Source organism: Oreochromis aureus, linkage group 8 (genome assembly GCF_013358895.1).
Source record: "Oreochromis aureus strain Israel breed Guangdong linkage group 8, ZZ_aureus, whole genome shotgun sequence".
Taxonomy (NCBI): Eukaryota; Metazoa; Chordata; class Actinopteri; order Cichliformes; family Cichlidae; genus Oreochromis; species Oreochromis aureus.
In genome coordinates this window covers 26,702,791-26,718,971 of record NC_052949.1, presented here as the reverse complement: position 1 = coordinate 26,718,971, position 16,181 = coordinate 26,702,791, and the positions used below count along the sequence as shown (strand labels likewise).

The 16,181-nt window shown below is 39.4% G+C and overlaps 1 protein-coding gene across 4 annotated transcripts in view; it reads right to left on the bottom strand.

Moving 5' to 3' along the window:
- The window catches only part of LOC116330867 (putative uncharacterized protein MYH16), a 55,207-nt gene that overhangs the window by 22,196 nt on the left and 16,830 nt on the right, over window positions 1-16,181 (bottom strand). For 3 of the 4 annotated variants that reach the window (XM_039616539.1, XM_039616537.1, XM_039616536.1), the window contains exons 2-6: window positions 15,019-15,246; window positions 13,038-13,142; window positions 10,423-10,509; window positions 9,156-9,301; window positions 6,831-6,921 (exon numbers count right to left, since the gene is read on the bottom strand). In XM_039616539.1, the coding sequence (XP_039472473.1) occupies window positions 6,831-6,921; window positions 9,156-9,301; window positions 10,423-10,509; window positions 13,038-13,142; window positions 15,019-15,246 (657 nt within the window). The remainder of the gene's footprint in view (window positions 1-6,830; window positions 6,922-9,155; window positions 9,302-10,422; window positions 10,510-13,037; window positions 13,143-15,018; window positions 15,247-16,181) is intronic. The other variant, XM_039616540.1, reaches the window with a different exon arrangement.

The window sequence follows — 16,181 nt, the reverse complement described above, 5'->3', positions numbered from 1 at the left end:
TTTGATAAGTTTAAACAGAAACACAGAAATAAAAACTCACATGCCAGCGGAGCGCCTCTGCAGAGAGAACAGCCATGGTGAGGCAGCAGCAGCCCAACTGAATGACTGACTGAGTGTCCCACACACTGAGACACGCACGTGCGCACACACACAAACACACATGCACACATAGCTTCACTGTCAATCCCCTCCGGCACTTTACTGTCCACACCCCCTTATGCATGCACAGCCTCTTTTTCTCTCACTGACAGTTCCCCACTCAAATATGTTTCTTGTTAAATTCCTCTTTTCCAGAGCCTCAAACCACCCTCAAAGTAAACATTGTGGCTCTAATACAATTGTAAAAAACACATCATGCACCAAGAGTGTTAAGATGTCTGAGCCAGGCTACATGGGTAATTTTGACCACTTATGTGTAGCAGGAAGAATTTAGACACTAATTTAAATAACATGAACTTGATTCTAAATGAACCCACAAAGATGTCTCTAGTCTTGAAGCAGTGAGGGGGAAACAACAGAATTAGGCCATCGTTGTTGAGAATGGTTGCAGGGTTTGATCTCCATAATTGCTTGTGCTTACGGTTTTCTTTTTCCCCTCTTCAATCTGAAACCATAATAATTGTCTATAAATTGCAATCAGATGTGGCCTCAGTGCAGATGTCTCCTCGCTTGTCAGAGGGGATGGTCAGCAGTGTGGGCAGTGATATCCTGTGAACCCCCCCCGCAGCCGAACAACTGGAAGGCCTTTCCTGCTTCTATACTGTTCACACACACTAGCATAATTCAGATCACGGCGATGATGCAGGAATCTGCACGCTTTGTTGTTTTAAATGCCACCAGATGGCCACCTACAGACTCCAGACGTAAAGTTTTTGTTGCTGGCAGCTTCCACGGACATGGTCCCAAGTATTTTTTTTATAGGTAAAGATATGGATGAAATTATGGGTACTAAGTATGACGTAACACTTGTTCAGCACAGGTGCTCATTTGTCAGAACATTTGTCTGAGAAACACCTCTTAGCAATACGAGGGACTTATGACTCTTAGTACACACAGCTTGTGTTTTTAGGGGTGAAAAACAAGAAAAAAAAACCCCCTTTTTTTCCAGTAGTGATCACTCTACAAACAAAATATGGTATTGTGACTGTATTATCAGTTTACACTAAGATTAATACTGTGCTTTATGTTTCAAATGACACAAAAGCACATGATCCCATATTATACCCAAGACAAGCATACATACCTATAAGGGAGAAGGCAATAGAAAGCTTGAATACGAGACTCTCATCAACCACTGTGGCCCAATCTGATCTAACACCTCCAGCAAAACATCTGCTACAGACAAAGAACCAAAATGAGTTTTATCTTCACAGATTGTGATAACCCTCAGATTGTGACTGAGTGTAAACTTTTTTGTAACTTTTACAACCCTAAATAAAACTGCTAAAAAGGATTAGTTTGCTGTAAGAAATCATGGCTGCAGGGCTGCTTTCTCTTCAGGCCAACTGCTTTGAATTACAGCATACTACAGAGGGAGAGGCGGCTTCATCATTGACGACAGACAAAGCGGTCTCTTTGATTCTGCAGCAGCTTGCGTGGACATATTCGTGCAACCTTTACGTCAAAGGGAAGACCTCAGTGGGTGATGTCCAGCTGGCCGGCCTGTCCACCTGCATCTTCATCAGTAGGAGGAGTTTACATATAATAGCTTCATTGTGAGAGGATGCCAAAGCTACAGTAAATGCGAAAACATGTGCACCCTCAAAGACACATGGATTGTCTTTCACTCCTCAAATTAGATACAAAGGAGCTCTTTATTTTCACTACTGACAAACTCTGGAGGAAACATCAGGCTCCCAGAGGCACTGGCAGAACAGAGAAGCACCACCTGAACCCATAACACTCCCTCTCTCTCTCTGAACTCAACGACAGACACAGACAAAACACATTATCTGCAACATGCACCAGTGACACAGATAAAAGCTCTCAGACTTGTTTGATTTTATCTGCATGCCATTGTAAGATTCAGCAGAAAAACATTAGTATATACTTCCCAGACAGGCAGAGAACATAATCCATACAATAAATAGCTATTCTACCCTTGTTTCTGCAGGGCCTGCAATCCTAAAGATAGTGATTTATATGCCACCGTCTTTAGTGGTACAGCACTGCTGTGGTGATTTTCCACTGCCTCACCAAAGATTACTCATTAATAACCGGGATGGCTTTTTCCTTTAGCTTTGTTGAAATTTGAGGTTCATCTAGGTGGCACTTTTTTGTTGCACTCTAAAGGCTGCTGTGGTTTTAGTCCATATACCGGTCACAGTCACTGAAAGCTCCATGAAACTTTGGATGTCTCCAGATGTTGAACTCTGCTGAGAGTAATACTCAATACTGAAAAATGTTGCTGTTTTTTCTAAGACCAAAGACACATAAGCCAAGGTATATGTCTGCTCTATGATAAACTGCTAACTTTAACATGCCTAGCCAATACACAGCAGTAATCTAGTACAAAAGATGTGATGTACACTTCATCATTTATTTGTACTGTTCTTTTCCCAGCATTAGACATGAAATGACTGGATGCACAAGTTTGAATTTATGTTGAATTTTCTCCTATCCACACAGTGTCAGATGTATACATACAGGTTCAAATATATATACGCATTCACTTAAAGTTTTTAGGTAACAAGTGATCCTTAAGGTTAGAGACAGGCTAGGCTACTCCAATGTCATCATTGGGGTATGTTTTGGGTCATTATCATCCTGGAAGATCATACATGACACATCTTCAGGTTTCTGGCTGAAAAAAGGAGGTTCTTGTCCACAATTTTACAATCTACAGCCGCTTTCATTGCCACATCACTGCGGTGAAGTTGTCCTTTATACCTAGCAGAAAAACAGCCCCAAAGCATAATATTTCCAATTCCATGCTTGACATATTTGGATGATGTTCTTTGTCTTCCTCCAAACACAGCTGGTCAAGTTGATGCCAAAGACCTTGATTTAGTTTTCATCTGTCTATAGCACTGTCTCCCAGGCCCAGAATCCTTTAGATGTTCACTGACAAACTTGATGCTCTTGTACATGTGCGTTCTTGAGGAGGGAGATTTTGCAGGTACTGCAAGATTTCAACCCATTATGATGTAGCCTGTTATTAATGATGTTTATGGTGACTACAGTTCCAACTGTCTTCCTATTATTAACAACTCCCCCCATGTAGTTTAGTGCCAATTCACCACCTTTATCATAATCATCCACCTCATAAGGGCAAGATCTTGTATGGAGCTAACCCTAAGGGTGATAGTTGGTCATTTTATATTTTTTCCATTTATGTATAAACATATTGAGCAGAGTTATGGCTTATATTCCTATAGAACAAAATATGTAAAGCTTGTCTTAACTACAGACCATATTATTTAATGCCTCTGGACCAAAACCCATTCAACAAACCTTGATTCTGGGACAAGGAATGCAGGAATTTAAAAAAGGGCCAATTTATTTTGTGGTTTTAGGACTAATTTCTGCAGCAATCACTAAAGAACGTTTTCACAAGACAACCTAACATAAATACAAGGAATATTTCTTCTCATAGTTTAGCATGCAGTGAAATAGTTTTTGTTTTTGGAGAATACACGTGTACTTCCTATAGTTGCTCAGAGTGAACAATGAACGAGCTCACTCTGAACTCAACAACACTTTGAATGCAAGTCTCACCAGTTAGTGATGATACTTGTGACCTTACATGCAAAGATTTCGAAAAGAAGTTTAAAAAACATTTCCACAATTGAACTATCCCATGCTGACTTAATAAACACAATGTGTAGCTAACCCCATTAATTACAACTTGCATTCAGGTGTTTCCTTGACGATGCACTGGTATGTCGGCTGGCACGTTTTACTGGAATATTTAAATCCATCGATAATCTTACAAGCTGCACCTGTGTTTCTCCTGCTGTAACAAGCCCAAATGTCTGCAGTGAGAAAGATTTACTTCCAAAGAAGTTTACAGTGTGATAACTCAGCAGTCCCTTTCCTGTTATGAGGTGCAGCACTATCTTTGTTGAGAAATACTATTTTGAAAGTTAACAAAACAGTCTTTGTTTCTTGTAAAGCATCAAAACTTCCAAATGACTTTGCTGTGTTATCATGTGCATATGCAGTGTGGATGCACTCGTGGTTGTGGATGGGATTTACGGTTTTCACTCTACATCCTTTATCTCTACGTCTGTAATCGTGAAGTGTCTCAAACAGATAGTGCCTCAGCACATCAGACACTGTCTGCCCTCCTCCCTCGACCCCTACCAGTTTCCTTACAGAGCAAATCAGTCCAAGGAGGATGCCATCACCATCACTCTTTACAGAGTGGTCCCGGATCAAAGATTTCCTCGCCAACCGGTAACAATCAGTTAGACTCGGCGCCCCCCGCCCAGCTGCTAATGGCCTTCTATTGTTCCTCAGTGGAGAGCATGCTCTCCTACTGCCTGGTTGTTTGGTACGCAGGGGCCAAGACTGAGAACAGGAAGGCTGTCCAGAGAGTAATTAACTCTGCCCAGAAAATTATTGGCTGCCACCTCTGGAGACCATCACTAGATGCTCCTGTCTCAGGGGAATCAGGTCACATACCTCCAGACTCAAAAACAGCTTCGTGAATCCATATAACAATAAAATTTTCTTACAGACTAAGTACTTTTAATTTTGATACTTCAAGTGAAATTTAGTGATAAGACACAGCAGTGAGGTGGTTTTAAAGATTTCATCCACTTTGCCTAGATGACAGGTTGTAAAAACATGCTCAACCCCGAGTCACTATCAGCTGATTGTAAATATCTACTGGTTACTATAACAGTAATAATGCTTTGCAATTATTCGCCTGGAAGTCAAAAAGTCAATGCATGCCAGTAGGTCATAATAAACTTGGATGACCAAGACCTACCCAGTTAATTTTTGAATCCAAATACTGGATTTGAGGTATTGCATTTACAGGAATGGGAATAATATGAATGTCAAACTCAAGAATGAGGTTGAAAATAACAGAAAAATATATAAAATATAGAAATATAGCATTTAATTTTATTACACAGCTTATCATCTGTGTGAGTAAGGCCACAATATCCTCAATCAAGCTGCTTGTGCTGTCTCTCCAGTGAAGCAGGAAGCTTCAGTGAATGAAGTTTAAAATTATAAAACCAACAAAATATTGGTGATTATTAGAGATACCATGACCTTGGAGCTTGAAGTGACTGCTCCAATCATAGAGTAGAGCCCAGCAGCTTTGCTAAAAGGCAGGAATGCTTTTTTTCCGTGTTGTAACCTACAGCTGGGCTCACTGTTTGTCTTTGTAAAACAACTGTTTTAACAGCTTTTAACTCCACTTAAAAGCCAGTCAACAAAACCACAGCCACTTCAACTAAATATTATACAGTTAATATTATAAAGGTAACTAAAAGACCTTTTCTGTGTTGATTAGTGATCACTAACTTGATAAGCCAGCTCAGTGTTGAGCAAATTTCATCACGATATGCACACAGGACACGTAAAGTTCTTTAAAGCTCTTTGAACATTTTCAGAAATTAAAGGCTGCAGATGAAAGGCACATACCAGCCCTGTTGCCTGGCTGATAACTATCAAACCAGTAAGAAAGGACTCCACATGTCTTTCAGCAGTGCTGTGCGTGAGCTCAGTCAACTTAGCTACCAGAATTTTATCAGCTAAGAACTGTGACATTAGTGAAAAAAGCTTTTTGCAAGAGTAAACAGATGCTTTTAAGTGTGTGAGCCACAGGTGATAGACAGTAAACAGCACTGCAGCTACTAGCAGAATGAGGGACAGAGTCAATGACATGGCCGACAAATGTGGAAACCTCACATTGAGCTGACACATTTAGCCTGTTCTGGGAAATATCTAAAAAATGATTGATGATAACAAGAAATCACTACCAAAGGGTAAGGCCATGGGCCACAAAAGTCTGGTTTACATTTGTAAACTGTTTGAACTGTTTTGCTTTCTAAAACATTAAGTGGTCTAACACAGACATGACTGCTTTTCTTGGTCATGTAAAACAAGTGCAAAGAGTTAACAATTATTTTATATAATACTACATCATAGAGTCAAGTATGAATATAACTTGGTTTATTTGAATCTGAGTGAACTAAACTGCAACCACGCAGAGGACGAGGTCAATGCAGAAGTGCCAAAAACTGCATTTTTGCTAATGAACACTTGAGACTCCAAAATGAGTCAATCCAACTAGACTCCCATTTTAAAATGCTCAACCTTATAGCATTGAAAAGTATATTTACAGCCTGGTGCAGGAAACATTTTAGGTTTCTATGGATAACTACCACTTTATATGTGGATCAGGTGACCCTGAATCCTCCCTTAGTTATGCTGCAATAGGTGTAGGCTACTAGGGAAATTCCCATGATGCATTGAGTATTTCTTCTTTAGTCACCTTTCTCACTCACTATGTGTTAATAGACCTCTCTGCATTGAATCATACTTGTTATTAATCTCTGGCTCTCTTCCCCAACTGGTCACAGCAGATGGCCCTGCCCCTCCCTGAGCCTGGTTCTGCCGGAGGTTTCTTCTCTGGGTTTTTCTCTGTATGTATTATTGTGGGGTCTACCTTACAATGTAAAGCACCTTGAGGCGACTTTTGTTGTGATTTGGCGCCGTATAAATAAAATTGAAGTGAAATTGAATATCACCTGTTTGGGTGTGTGATTTCTTTTTTCTTTCTGCTAGGTCTCACCATGTGATTGTTAAACAAGACTGCTAGTGTTAAATGACAGAACATTTCTAGCACAGAAGGCAAACTGCAAACTTACCTGTAGCTCCTTGGTCTTCCTCTGCAGTCCAAAGTTGAGTGCCTCCTCTTCTTCTAGTTTGGAGCTGGTACTGCTGATCTCCAGCTCCTTCCTTTAATGAGAAAAGGAATATATAATTGAATTTAATGAGGATAGAGGAAGTTTTTTTGCTCAGGAAACACAAAAACTGTTTCCCAAAACCCTACAGTATCTCTTGCATTTAAAACCCCCCAGACTAGCAAATAAAGGCAGTGTCATGGTACTGCGTGATTTTCGGGATGGACATCTAAAACTGAACTACTGATAAATATAAACATTACACAAATTACAAAAATGTTCTTTAATGTGTTTCACAAGGCACAAAAAATGGTGCTTTAAAAGCAGAGCAATGATCAACAGCAAATACAAAGGATTATCAGTCACATGGAAAGGTTGCGCCATCTGACCTTCTGGTCACATTTGTGAGGCATGCACGTGAGGCTGTGTATATGTGTGTGCTTTGACAACATCGCAACACCATGTCTGTGAAGCTTCACTGGACTAAAGGCTATGTTATACTGAGTGGCAGATTTAATATCCTCTGACAATAAGTACTGTTTGAATACCATAGTATCTTAGCAACAAGTGAGTCATTCACTTTGTTAATGTTCAAGAAGGTCACGCAACTATTAGTGCCAAAGAGAACAAGTTTTAACTTTGTTACGGAGACAATATTGTAGGTGCGCACTGTACTTTTGTTTTCTGACAGCAGGCTTTTGCCTTCAGTAGATTGTTGCTGCAGGGTAGGGTACAGTGAATGATTACATCTGTTTTTATATCACTGGGCAGATGACAACATGCTGGGATCTTAGAGAATCCCCAGTGGTACATACACCTTAAAAGAGATGCAAAAGGACTATGGAGCAGATATAATGTAGCCGCATAGAGTCCAAGCTCTGCTGCCTCAGGATATAAGACGCACACAAGAGTGAGAAATTTTCCAAAGTCCATCAGGCTCTCTCTCCCTTGGGATAGTAGATCAGATCAGATTAGGTTCCAGTTCAGTGGACTATTAAAAGACAACAGTAGATAAGACTTGTTGTCACTTGCATAAAATCTAAATGGGGGGAAAAAATTCACCCCATGTTTTCTGACTTAGGCTGATATAAATGTTTTAGAGACGGGTTTACCACCCATCATGATAGCTGTGATAAATGCACAGTTTGTGAAAATGTTTATGTTAATAATGGTGCCCTGTTTATGTCCTTTCTTTAACCACCTTTTGACTGATTTAACCTTATAGACAGCCTCAAAAAATAAAATATCTGTGACTGTTGTACTGACTTTAATACGCTGGAGCTTTAAAATTGCTAACACTATAAATGACTTTTGGAAAGCTAATGTTTTCCAAGAGTCTTCAGGCTTCTCAAGTTAAAAATTTGACTGAAACACTACCTGTCTGTCTTCCTCTTTCAACAAATATGCTTTATTGTATAGCTCAAAAATTCTGAATGACTCTTATCCCCCCACCCACAGGACAGACACACAATGTTTAGCCACTGTGACCATGAGATAGTAATACCACAAACTACAAATAATAGGATCAAACTGGAAATAACAACAATATCCTGTATAATTTTCAACCACAGTATTATAGTACAATATATAGTACTGTTTTATAGTACAAGAAACCATCAGCCATTAGGCACACTGTAAACTTTGTAATATTTTGGAACCGATATAGTAAACATAAAATCTCATAGAGCAATACAAATATGCTAACGTTAGCTAATTAGCACAAACCGTAAATTAAGAAAATCCGATTCAAAATTTTTTCATGATGGTGGCACCAAATAAAATTATAGGTCCTGGTGAAATTGTGGACATCTGTTCTTCAATTCTTAATTAATACAACAGTTAAAAATATCAGTCTCACTTTGGTTTTCAAGAAAACTGTTAATTATTTTGATTTTTCATTGCCTAAATGTCTATGTTAGTCAATTTTAATATGAAAGCCAACATTTTGACCCTCTGGTAGTGCTAGCAATAAAGCAAAGGCATCAACAAGGACATTTGGATTTATCTTCTGGGAATCAACAGTCTTTACAAACAGTCTACTCAGTAATTAGCCGGATGATTCAGCAGACCCCTGAGATGAAAGCCTTAAGGTTACACTAGAAAAAAGTCAGAAGATCATTGAAGATCTCTGTGAAACTATGAAAGTCTCTGCAAAATTTCCCAACAGAATTTAACAGAATGTAGCTTTAGCCTCAAATTGTTGGTGTCAGGAGCAAACAGTACTTTGGCTGACTGGCTTTTTTCCCATGTACTCTGAAAAATTTGATAGGCAGCGCGTCTTTGACTGACCTTTTAATGAGGTCTTCCAGACCATTCCTCATCTTCTCCATCTCTCCCAGACTGTCCTGCGAAGATCTGCTGTCACCCTCCAGCCTCCTCCTGCTCTTCTCTAGCTCAGCACGCTGATGGCGCTCCTGTTCCAGCTGGTACTCCAACTGAGCACGAGGAAAGTTACAGGATGGATTCCATAATAGGGTTTAACAATATTTTTTGACTGTAATTGCAAATAGTGAAATGCTTTGTGCCACTTTTTAATATATTTTATAATCACCATTTATTATATTTGACCATTTTTATGTGTGAAATTACATGTTTCAGTGTTTCCCTATTTTTGCCAAGCTGTATTGGCTAACAGGGTTACAATTAAGTTAAATAACCATGAGTTTCCATTCCTCATTTTACTGTTGAATAGTTGGTTCATAAGCTTAATATTACTTTTAATGTGTACAACATGTGTGTTTCTGTTGGATACAAATATTACAACAGTGTACAGACACTGACCTTATATTTAAAATAATGGAGTTATCATGGAGTCTACAGTTAAGCTCTAGTCTAGGTAGTCTCATAAAATCAGAGATTGATTTATCACTTATTAATATATTATAGATTTTATAAAATAACACTACTTGTTTTCTGCTGAAACATTTGGATGGTAATGTGTCACAAACAACAGGAAATGATGGGTTCATCCTGCTTTGTATCAACAGTTCAGGTTGTCGTGTATATTTTCTCTGCACACTTTGATCTGAGTACCTGAGTAATCGGTGGCAGATTTGCATCATGGATGTGCAGCTCACCAATCTGCAGCAACCATGTGCCATGAACCATGAGAGCACTTCTGAAGGTAAAAAAGGATTAAAAGCAGTGCTAGCAACGTTTACCTAACACACTTTCCAGTGAGTTTATAATTTTCCATCTAACGCAAATGACAGACGTCCAAAATGATAGAGTAGCTGTTGGAATTTTAGCAGTTTAAGAGCCAGTTACAAAGCCAACGTGGTTGGCCAGGCCTTCATCCTGCAGTAAGATAATGACTCAAAACATTCAAAGACATTAACCAGCTTTACATCATGGAAGAGCAGCCTACAGCCTACAATTACACCCAGGTGAGCAAGTTTGGGAGAAATTAGACGGAACAGTTCTGCATTTTAATTTAAAAGCACAATGAGCAACAACACATTGCAAATTTAGAAATTACAGAATAAATATTTTTTTTAAAAATTGTGTAATGCATATGGCATGAACTATATGTTCAATTTGAAAAATATGTACATACATCTTCAGTGTGCATCTGCAACTTGGTTTTCTCTTTGGTCAGCAGGTTGACTTTCTCCTCTTCACTCTGCAGGTCCTCAATGGCCTGCTGTTGAGGGTGATAAAAGATGTCTGAGCCTGGACTGCACATGTGTCCTTAAATGTCTGTCTCATACCCATCTGTCTGCCATATTCGTACTTTGGAAAGATATGATTTGTTTGTTTGCTTAACCATGAAAATGTCAGAAGTCATCTTCAGTTTGATCTGATAGATGAGATGTTTTTTATCTGTCTTTTCATCAGCAGGGAGCAAAAGCAGCGAAGCATCAAACAGGAAGACTAAACTTACTCAAAGAGCAGTGCGTGCACTTTGTGTTAAACTTTTTTCCCACAGGCGTCTCCTTGTATTCCAGACTAAATCCATAATCTGAGACATGTTAAGCAAACAGTAGGAACATAATGAGTACTAATGCTAACTTGTCCACATGGATTACACAATGAAGAAGGCTGCTACTACTGGTTGAACCATCTGGGAGGAATTAGCAAACAGGGCCTCTTATAGCTGTCATAAGTAACATGGGGTTGTTGAGGGCTGCGAATTCTTCAGATCTCTCTTTTTTTCTAGGAGACTGGTCTGTGTCTGGTGAAGAGCACATTTATCACGAATGCCACTTCTGGCAGGTCCACAGGCCATATGGTTCCATTTTCCTAAACTCATGTTTTATTCCGAGTCAAACAGCAAGTGGAGCATCTCTGTACGCTTTTGGGAAATGGAAGAGTTAAATTTACAATTTAAATGTTTTTCAGTAAAAATGCAAACAGACATTATGCACATGCATAAATTAGCTTGAAGTACAAAAGATAATCTGTTCATGTAAAAATTTATGGGACTGTTATAGGCAGTGGGCTGAAAAAAGGAGCCAATGCTTAAGTGCCAAAAAACTCCTGTAATGGCCGCTTGAGGCTGGCTGTAAAAGCGAATCATCTCCACAGATTCAAAACAAGTCATAAGAATAACATATTTACAGCCTAGTACAAATAATATTTTCAATCTCTAATAAAAATCGCTCCATGTTTAATGAAATCTGTTTGCATTTTGTTAAGGCTTAAAATCTGGGGCGTGGCTGCCTGGATTAATATTAGCCAACTGCTTTTGGCTAGGCTTAATTTCCACTAGTGAACTGGACTTTGTGGAGATTAATTGGATTGGTTAAACATGTTTGTCCTGTTGGTACATCTTTTAATATTTTAAAGGAATTACCTGAAAAATAATATTGCTTGCTGTGTGGTACACAACTAAGTTTGCTCTCTAATTTTGGTGGGAAATTCTAGGATTTTATCGGTTTGTGACTCATTTATATATTTATGTCTGTGTTGTACACGTAAAGATTACAGATACAAGTCAGAACCTTCTGTGCAGGTGACTCACATATACGACCAAGATCAAAGAACATTGATGTACTTCTTGTGTGTGCTTCTGTTGATGTTAATTTACATGGTAATTTATTGTGTTTTAACAGTACTCAGATATTCTGGGATATCTGAGTACTGTTAAAAGTCCAAAGGTGAGGTAAAGAGTAGTGGGTAACAGGCTGAAGGGGACTGCAGAAACTTTAACTGTCAGGTTAAGTATTATTTCCCATATGAAGCACTAACATTCTTCAAGAGGCAGAGTCAGTGTTTTAAAATGATAAAGATAAAATAGAAAATATCAAAAGTTTGTTACATGACAGAATCATAACATTACTAAGAGGAATGTTTGTTTGGCAGGAAGATTTTCATCAATGGTGAAAATTAAAATATCCTATATCACACTACCTTCTGACTGCCCTAACCACTTTCTGAACACTAGAGGTGTTGAGTCAATCTTGTAAAATTTTCCAATGCACTTTCTAAAATAAAGGAACACATAATCAGATTTTGTAAATGTGACACTCCCGACACCAACAGCGTTTGCAGCTGCACACGGTTTTATTTGCTCTGTGTTTTTCACTGGTCAACTTTTCAGCTGCCCTGCTTGTAGCACACACACCTCCCACCTCAGGTCCCAGCAAATGTTTTATTGGGGAGCCATGACAAGATGATGGAGCTCAGGTGTGCATCAGCCTCCCCTGTCACCACACCCTGAACCCGCTGCTCCACCCCTCCCCTGCAGCTGAACCACTAACCACACGCCGCCAAAGTAAACAAAAGTGAATGTAAACATGTCTTCTAGGGCAATAAGAAACCTTCATAGGGCACCTTTAATCTCTCATACAACTCAGTGTGTGAAAACAGTTGCATAGTGCAAACCCTAACCCTGTTGCTTTGGAGGAGTTTATCGGTTTTGGGAAACTAACAGTGTAGTCTACGGGTTAAGGTATCCATCATTAACCATAAAGTCCTCTAAAAATGACCAAAATAAGCCTTATCTCTGCTTGGCTGTGATGTCCAATCTATGTTATAAATGAAAGGGGAGTGGATTTGGAGAGATATCAGAAATGAGGTCATTTATGAGGCCAAAAAAGAAAAGCAGTTTACTTGCATTGTGGAAAATGTAGACTGTAGTTTTGATGGAGCTTAGCTATTAATAGACATTAGTCCAGGTATTATGGAACTGCAATGATGTATATCAGTATCATACACTTAACAGCATACCTGGCTGAGCTCCACCAGATGTTCCTTTTCCTTCTGCAGCTTCTGGACCACCTCGTCCCTCTGAAAAAGCTGCTCTGACAGTGTCCTTACCTCACTGTGTGACAGCTATGAAAACAGACACAGGTCATAACTTAATAGCAATTTTTAACATCTGGCACTTTGCATACCAGATAATATTTTATTCATTCAAAAAATGACCAAGCTAAGCTATCTGTACATAGATTTTGTTCTTATCTAACTCCGCTAAAAGCCCTCCCTCTGTAGCTACCGCTGTTTGCTTGGGCATGTAACCATGATTGCTTGTGAATACAGCAGTTTGAGTCTGTAGGCTGTGACTGCAGCCGCACCATAAAACAATTGTCTCCTTTCATGACAGAAACAGATGTCATGATCTCTTTCTAATAAACATCAAAGCTTTCTCTTCTTTTAGAGAGAAAGGTGAGAAGTAAAAAATGTGCAAAAAAGGCGAGGCAGCAGACTGAGGTACGTGGACGCTAACATGTTTTACAACAAATTTCAGAGTGAACAGGTGAGTCAAAACTTTTTACTCACATCTTGTCCAGCTAAAAGATTATTGTGGCATCAGAGGCGGTCTTATCATTTTCTTTTTCAAAGCTTTGTGCCATCAAACCAGTCTGGTCTTGTTCTCTTCTCTGAGCTCCCTCACATTTCCCTCTTACTGTATCTTTACCACACGGGAGGCCACTTAGCAAAAAAAATCATCATCGTATAGCTACAGGATCAAGTTTATAACATCATGGAGCAGATCAAATTGTTCGGAGTAAATTTTCAGAGGCCAACTCAGCACTGCTTTGCTACCCAGAGAACTCTTAATTCACTGTCACGCACAGTGTTGTGAGCACAACACATTTTTGCAGCATTCCTGAACAAAGATAGCATCCTAATCCTTTAATACACCTCAGTGAAATAGATAAAGGGGTTTGGGGGGCAGGGGCTGTAATGGAGGTGTCTGAACAGCCCTTTCTTGTTAGTTTCTGCACAGAGAAGACCGTGCCTCTGCAAAGCGGGGAAAAACAAAAAGACTAGAAGAGTGCAAGCACTCTTGGTGGGAAGATGTTTTACCTCCAATCTGGAGAGAAACAGGTAATACTGTGACAAACTACAATACGAGTAACATTTCATAACCGTTCAGAGTCAGGGATTGAATAGATGTCTCACTCTCTCTAAAACAGATGATAATAGATGAAAAGAAATGTTCACTGAAAACAGAAACCATGCACATTGTTTGGGTTTCAATTCCATTTTTTAAGCTTTCTGGTTTTTATTTTGTAGACAGGAATGGGAGAGTCTATTAGAGTACTGGTGCTCAATGTTTCACCAGTCAACACTAAGCTACTTGATGCTAATTACTTTACATTACAAATTACATTCAGATTTAATATTTTGGAAAAGTGGTGTTTCTTGTGTTAGTCTTAGGAGCTTGAAAAGAAGGCGACTGTACTTTTTAGAGTCCAACAGGCTTCTTCAGTTCTTAAAACCAGACTGTTGCAGCTCCTGAGACTACCATGACCGGGACAACTGAGATCCTACACAGACAGACATATGGCCCTAGTGTTGCTTTTTGAAACTATAATCTTGTCATGGTTTGAAGTTATGTCATGTTCTATTTAGTAATCAGTGACTTTGTGCATTTCTGGCAATATTATTTTCTCAGTTTGTTACTTTTATGATTGGCTAACCTGTCTAACTTAGTCAGCCTGTTACCTTATTAAATGTACCACCAGCCATCCACCTCCCACTTGCCAAAATCCACTGGCTTCAGTGCTTCTTGCAGTCTTTAGTTTCCTTGCCTGGCTACTGCTTGTTTTGAATTAAAGAGCAGGATGACAACTGTATGTTCATCTGCCAATCTGTCGTCTTCCTAAATGTTCCGTCTATATTACAAATCAGTCATTCTCTTTCTGCGCAAAAATCCTTGTTCCAGAAGTTATCATATGATGAAGATCCAAAAATGCCCTACCTGTTTATCCTCTTCGGCTACAGTCAGAGCGCTCTCCAGCTCTTCCAGGTCTCGTCTGAGGCTGCTGCACTCGGTCTCCAGCCTGTCTCTGTGAAGGGCCAGCTGGGCTGAGCAGGCCTCCTCCTCCTCCAGACGGTCTGAGAGGCCCGACAGCTGCCGCTCCAGCTCACGCCTTGCCTTCTCCAGTTGGGCACAGCGATGTTCAGATACCTGGGCACTCTCCTGCTCCTGAGAGTTAAGAGTTAAATCACTTACTTTTCAACTGACTGAAACTGTAGATGTGTATTATGGAAATTATTGCATTAGCTGGATTTCTTCCAGATATGCTACGAATAACATTTTTTGTGCAGTTTTACTGTTTTTGCACAGTCCTCAGACCTTGTATACCAACTTGTAATCCAGCTGTAAAAGATCTTTTATGCAGCAACAAAGTTTATGCAAAGTTTAAAGAAGGGCAAGATAAGGTAAGAAAAATCTGACACCATTAGTTAAAGGCTAAGGATAAACGTGTAATATAAAGGGATTAGCTGAATTAAAGAAGCTGAAGCAAACCTCAAGACGTTCATGCAAAGATAATCTTACCACAGGATGAAATTTATCCTCTTTCAAGTCACAAAGAACCGTCTCTCTGTCAGTGGGCACTTGCCTTAATATAGTACTGCTAAGAAGTAACACGGTCACGTGTATTACCAACCAGATAAGCAAGTTCTACCAAACACCAGATCACTTAATCAGTTGCCATCCATAACAGTAGTGAAAGGGCCATATTATGAGAGCTTTGCTTTTGTTACAGTTACTTTCTTATAGGCCAGTCATCATGGGCAAGGCATTTGGAATGAGCAAATAGCATACCCAAATATCTGGGCATTTGTGAAATGATCAAGCAACCACATTTCCATCTGTATTTATTTCCATAAAAGTACTTGGTTGGAGGACTTTCCGTGCTTTTTTTTAAGTTCCTCGCACAAGTTTCTGTGCAAAGCTGTTTGCACCTTTAACCCTTTTACCTCTTCACTACTGAACAGGTATTACCAGGTATGAATGGAATACAAGCCTATTTAACACACAAAGGGTATGCGCAAACAAATTTACACATACATTTTTCTATAGTGAGATATGCATTACACAGAACTGCAGAAAGGAAGTTGTTCAGTCAACCTGTA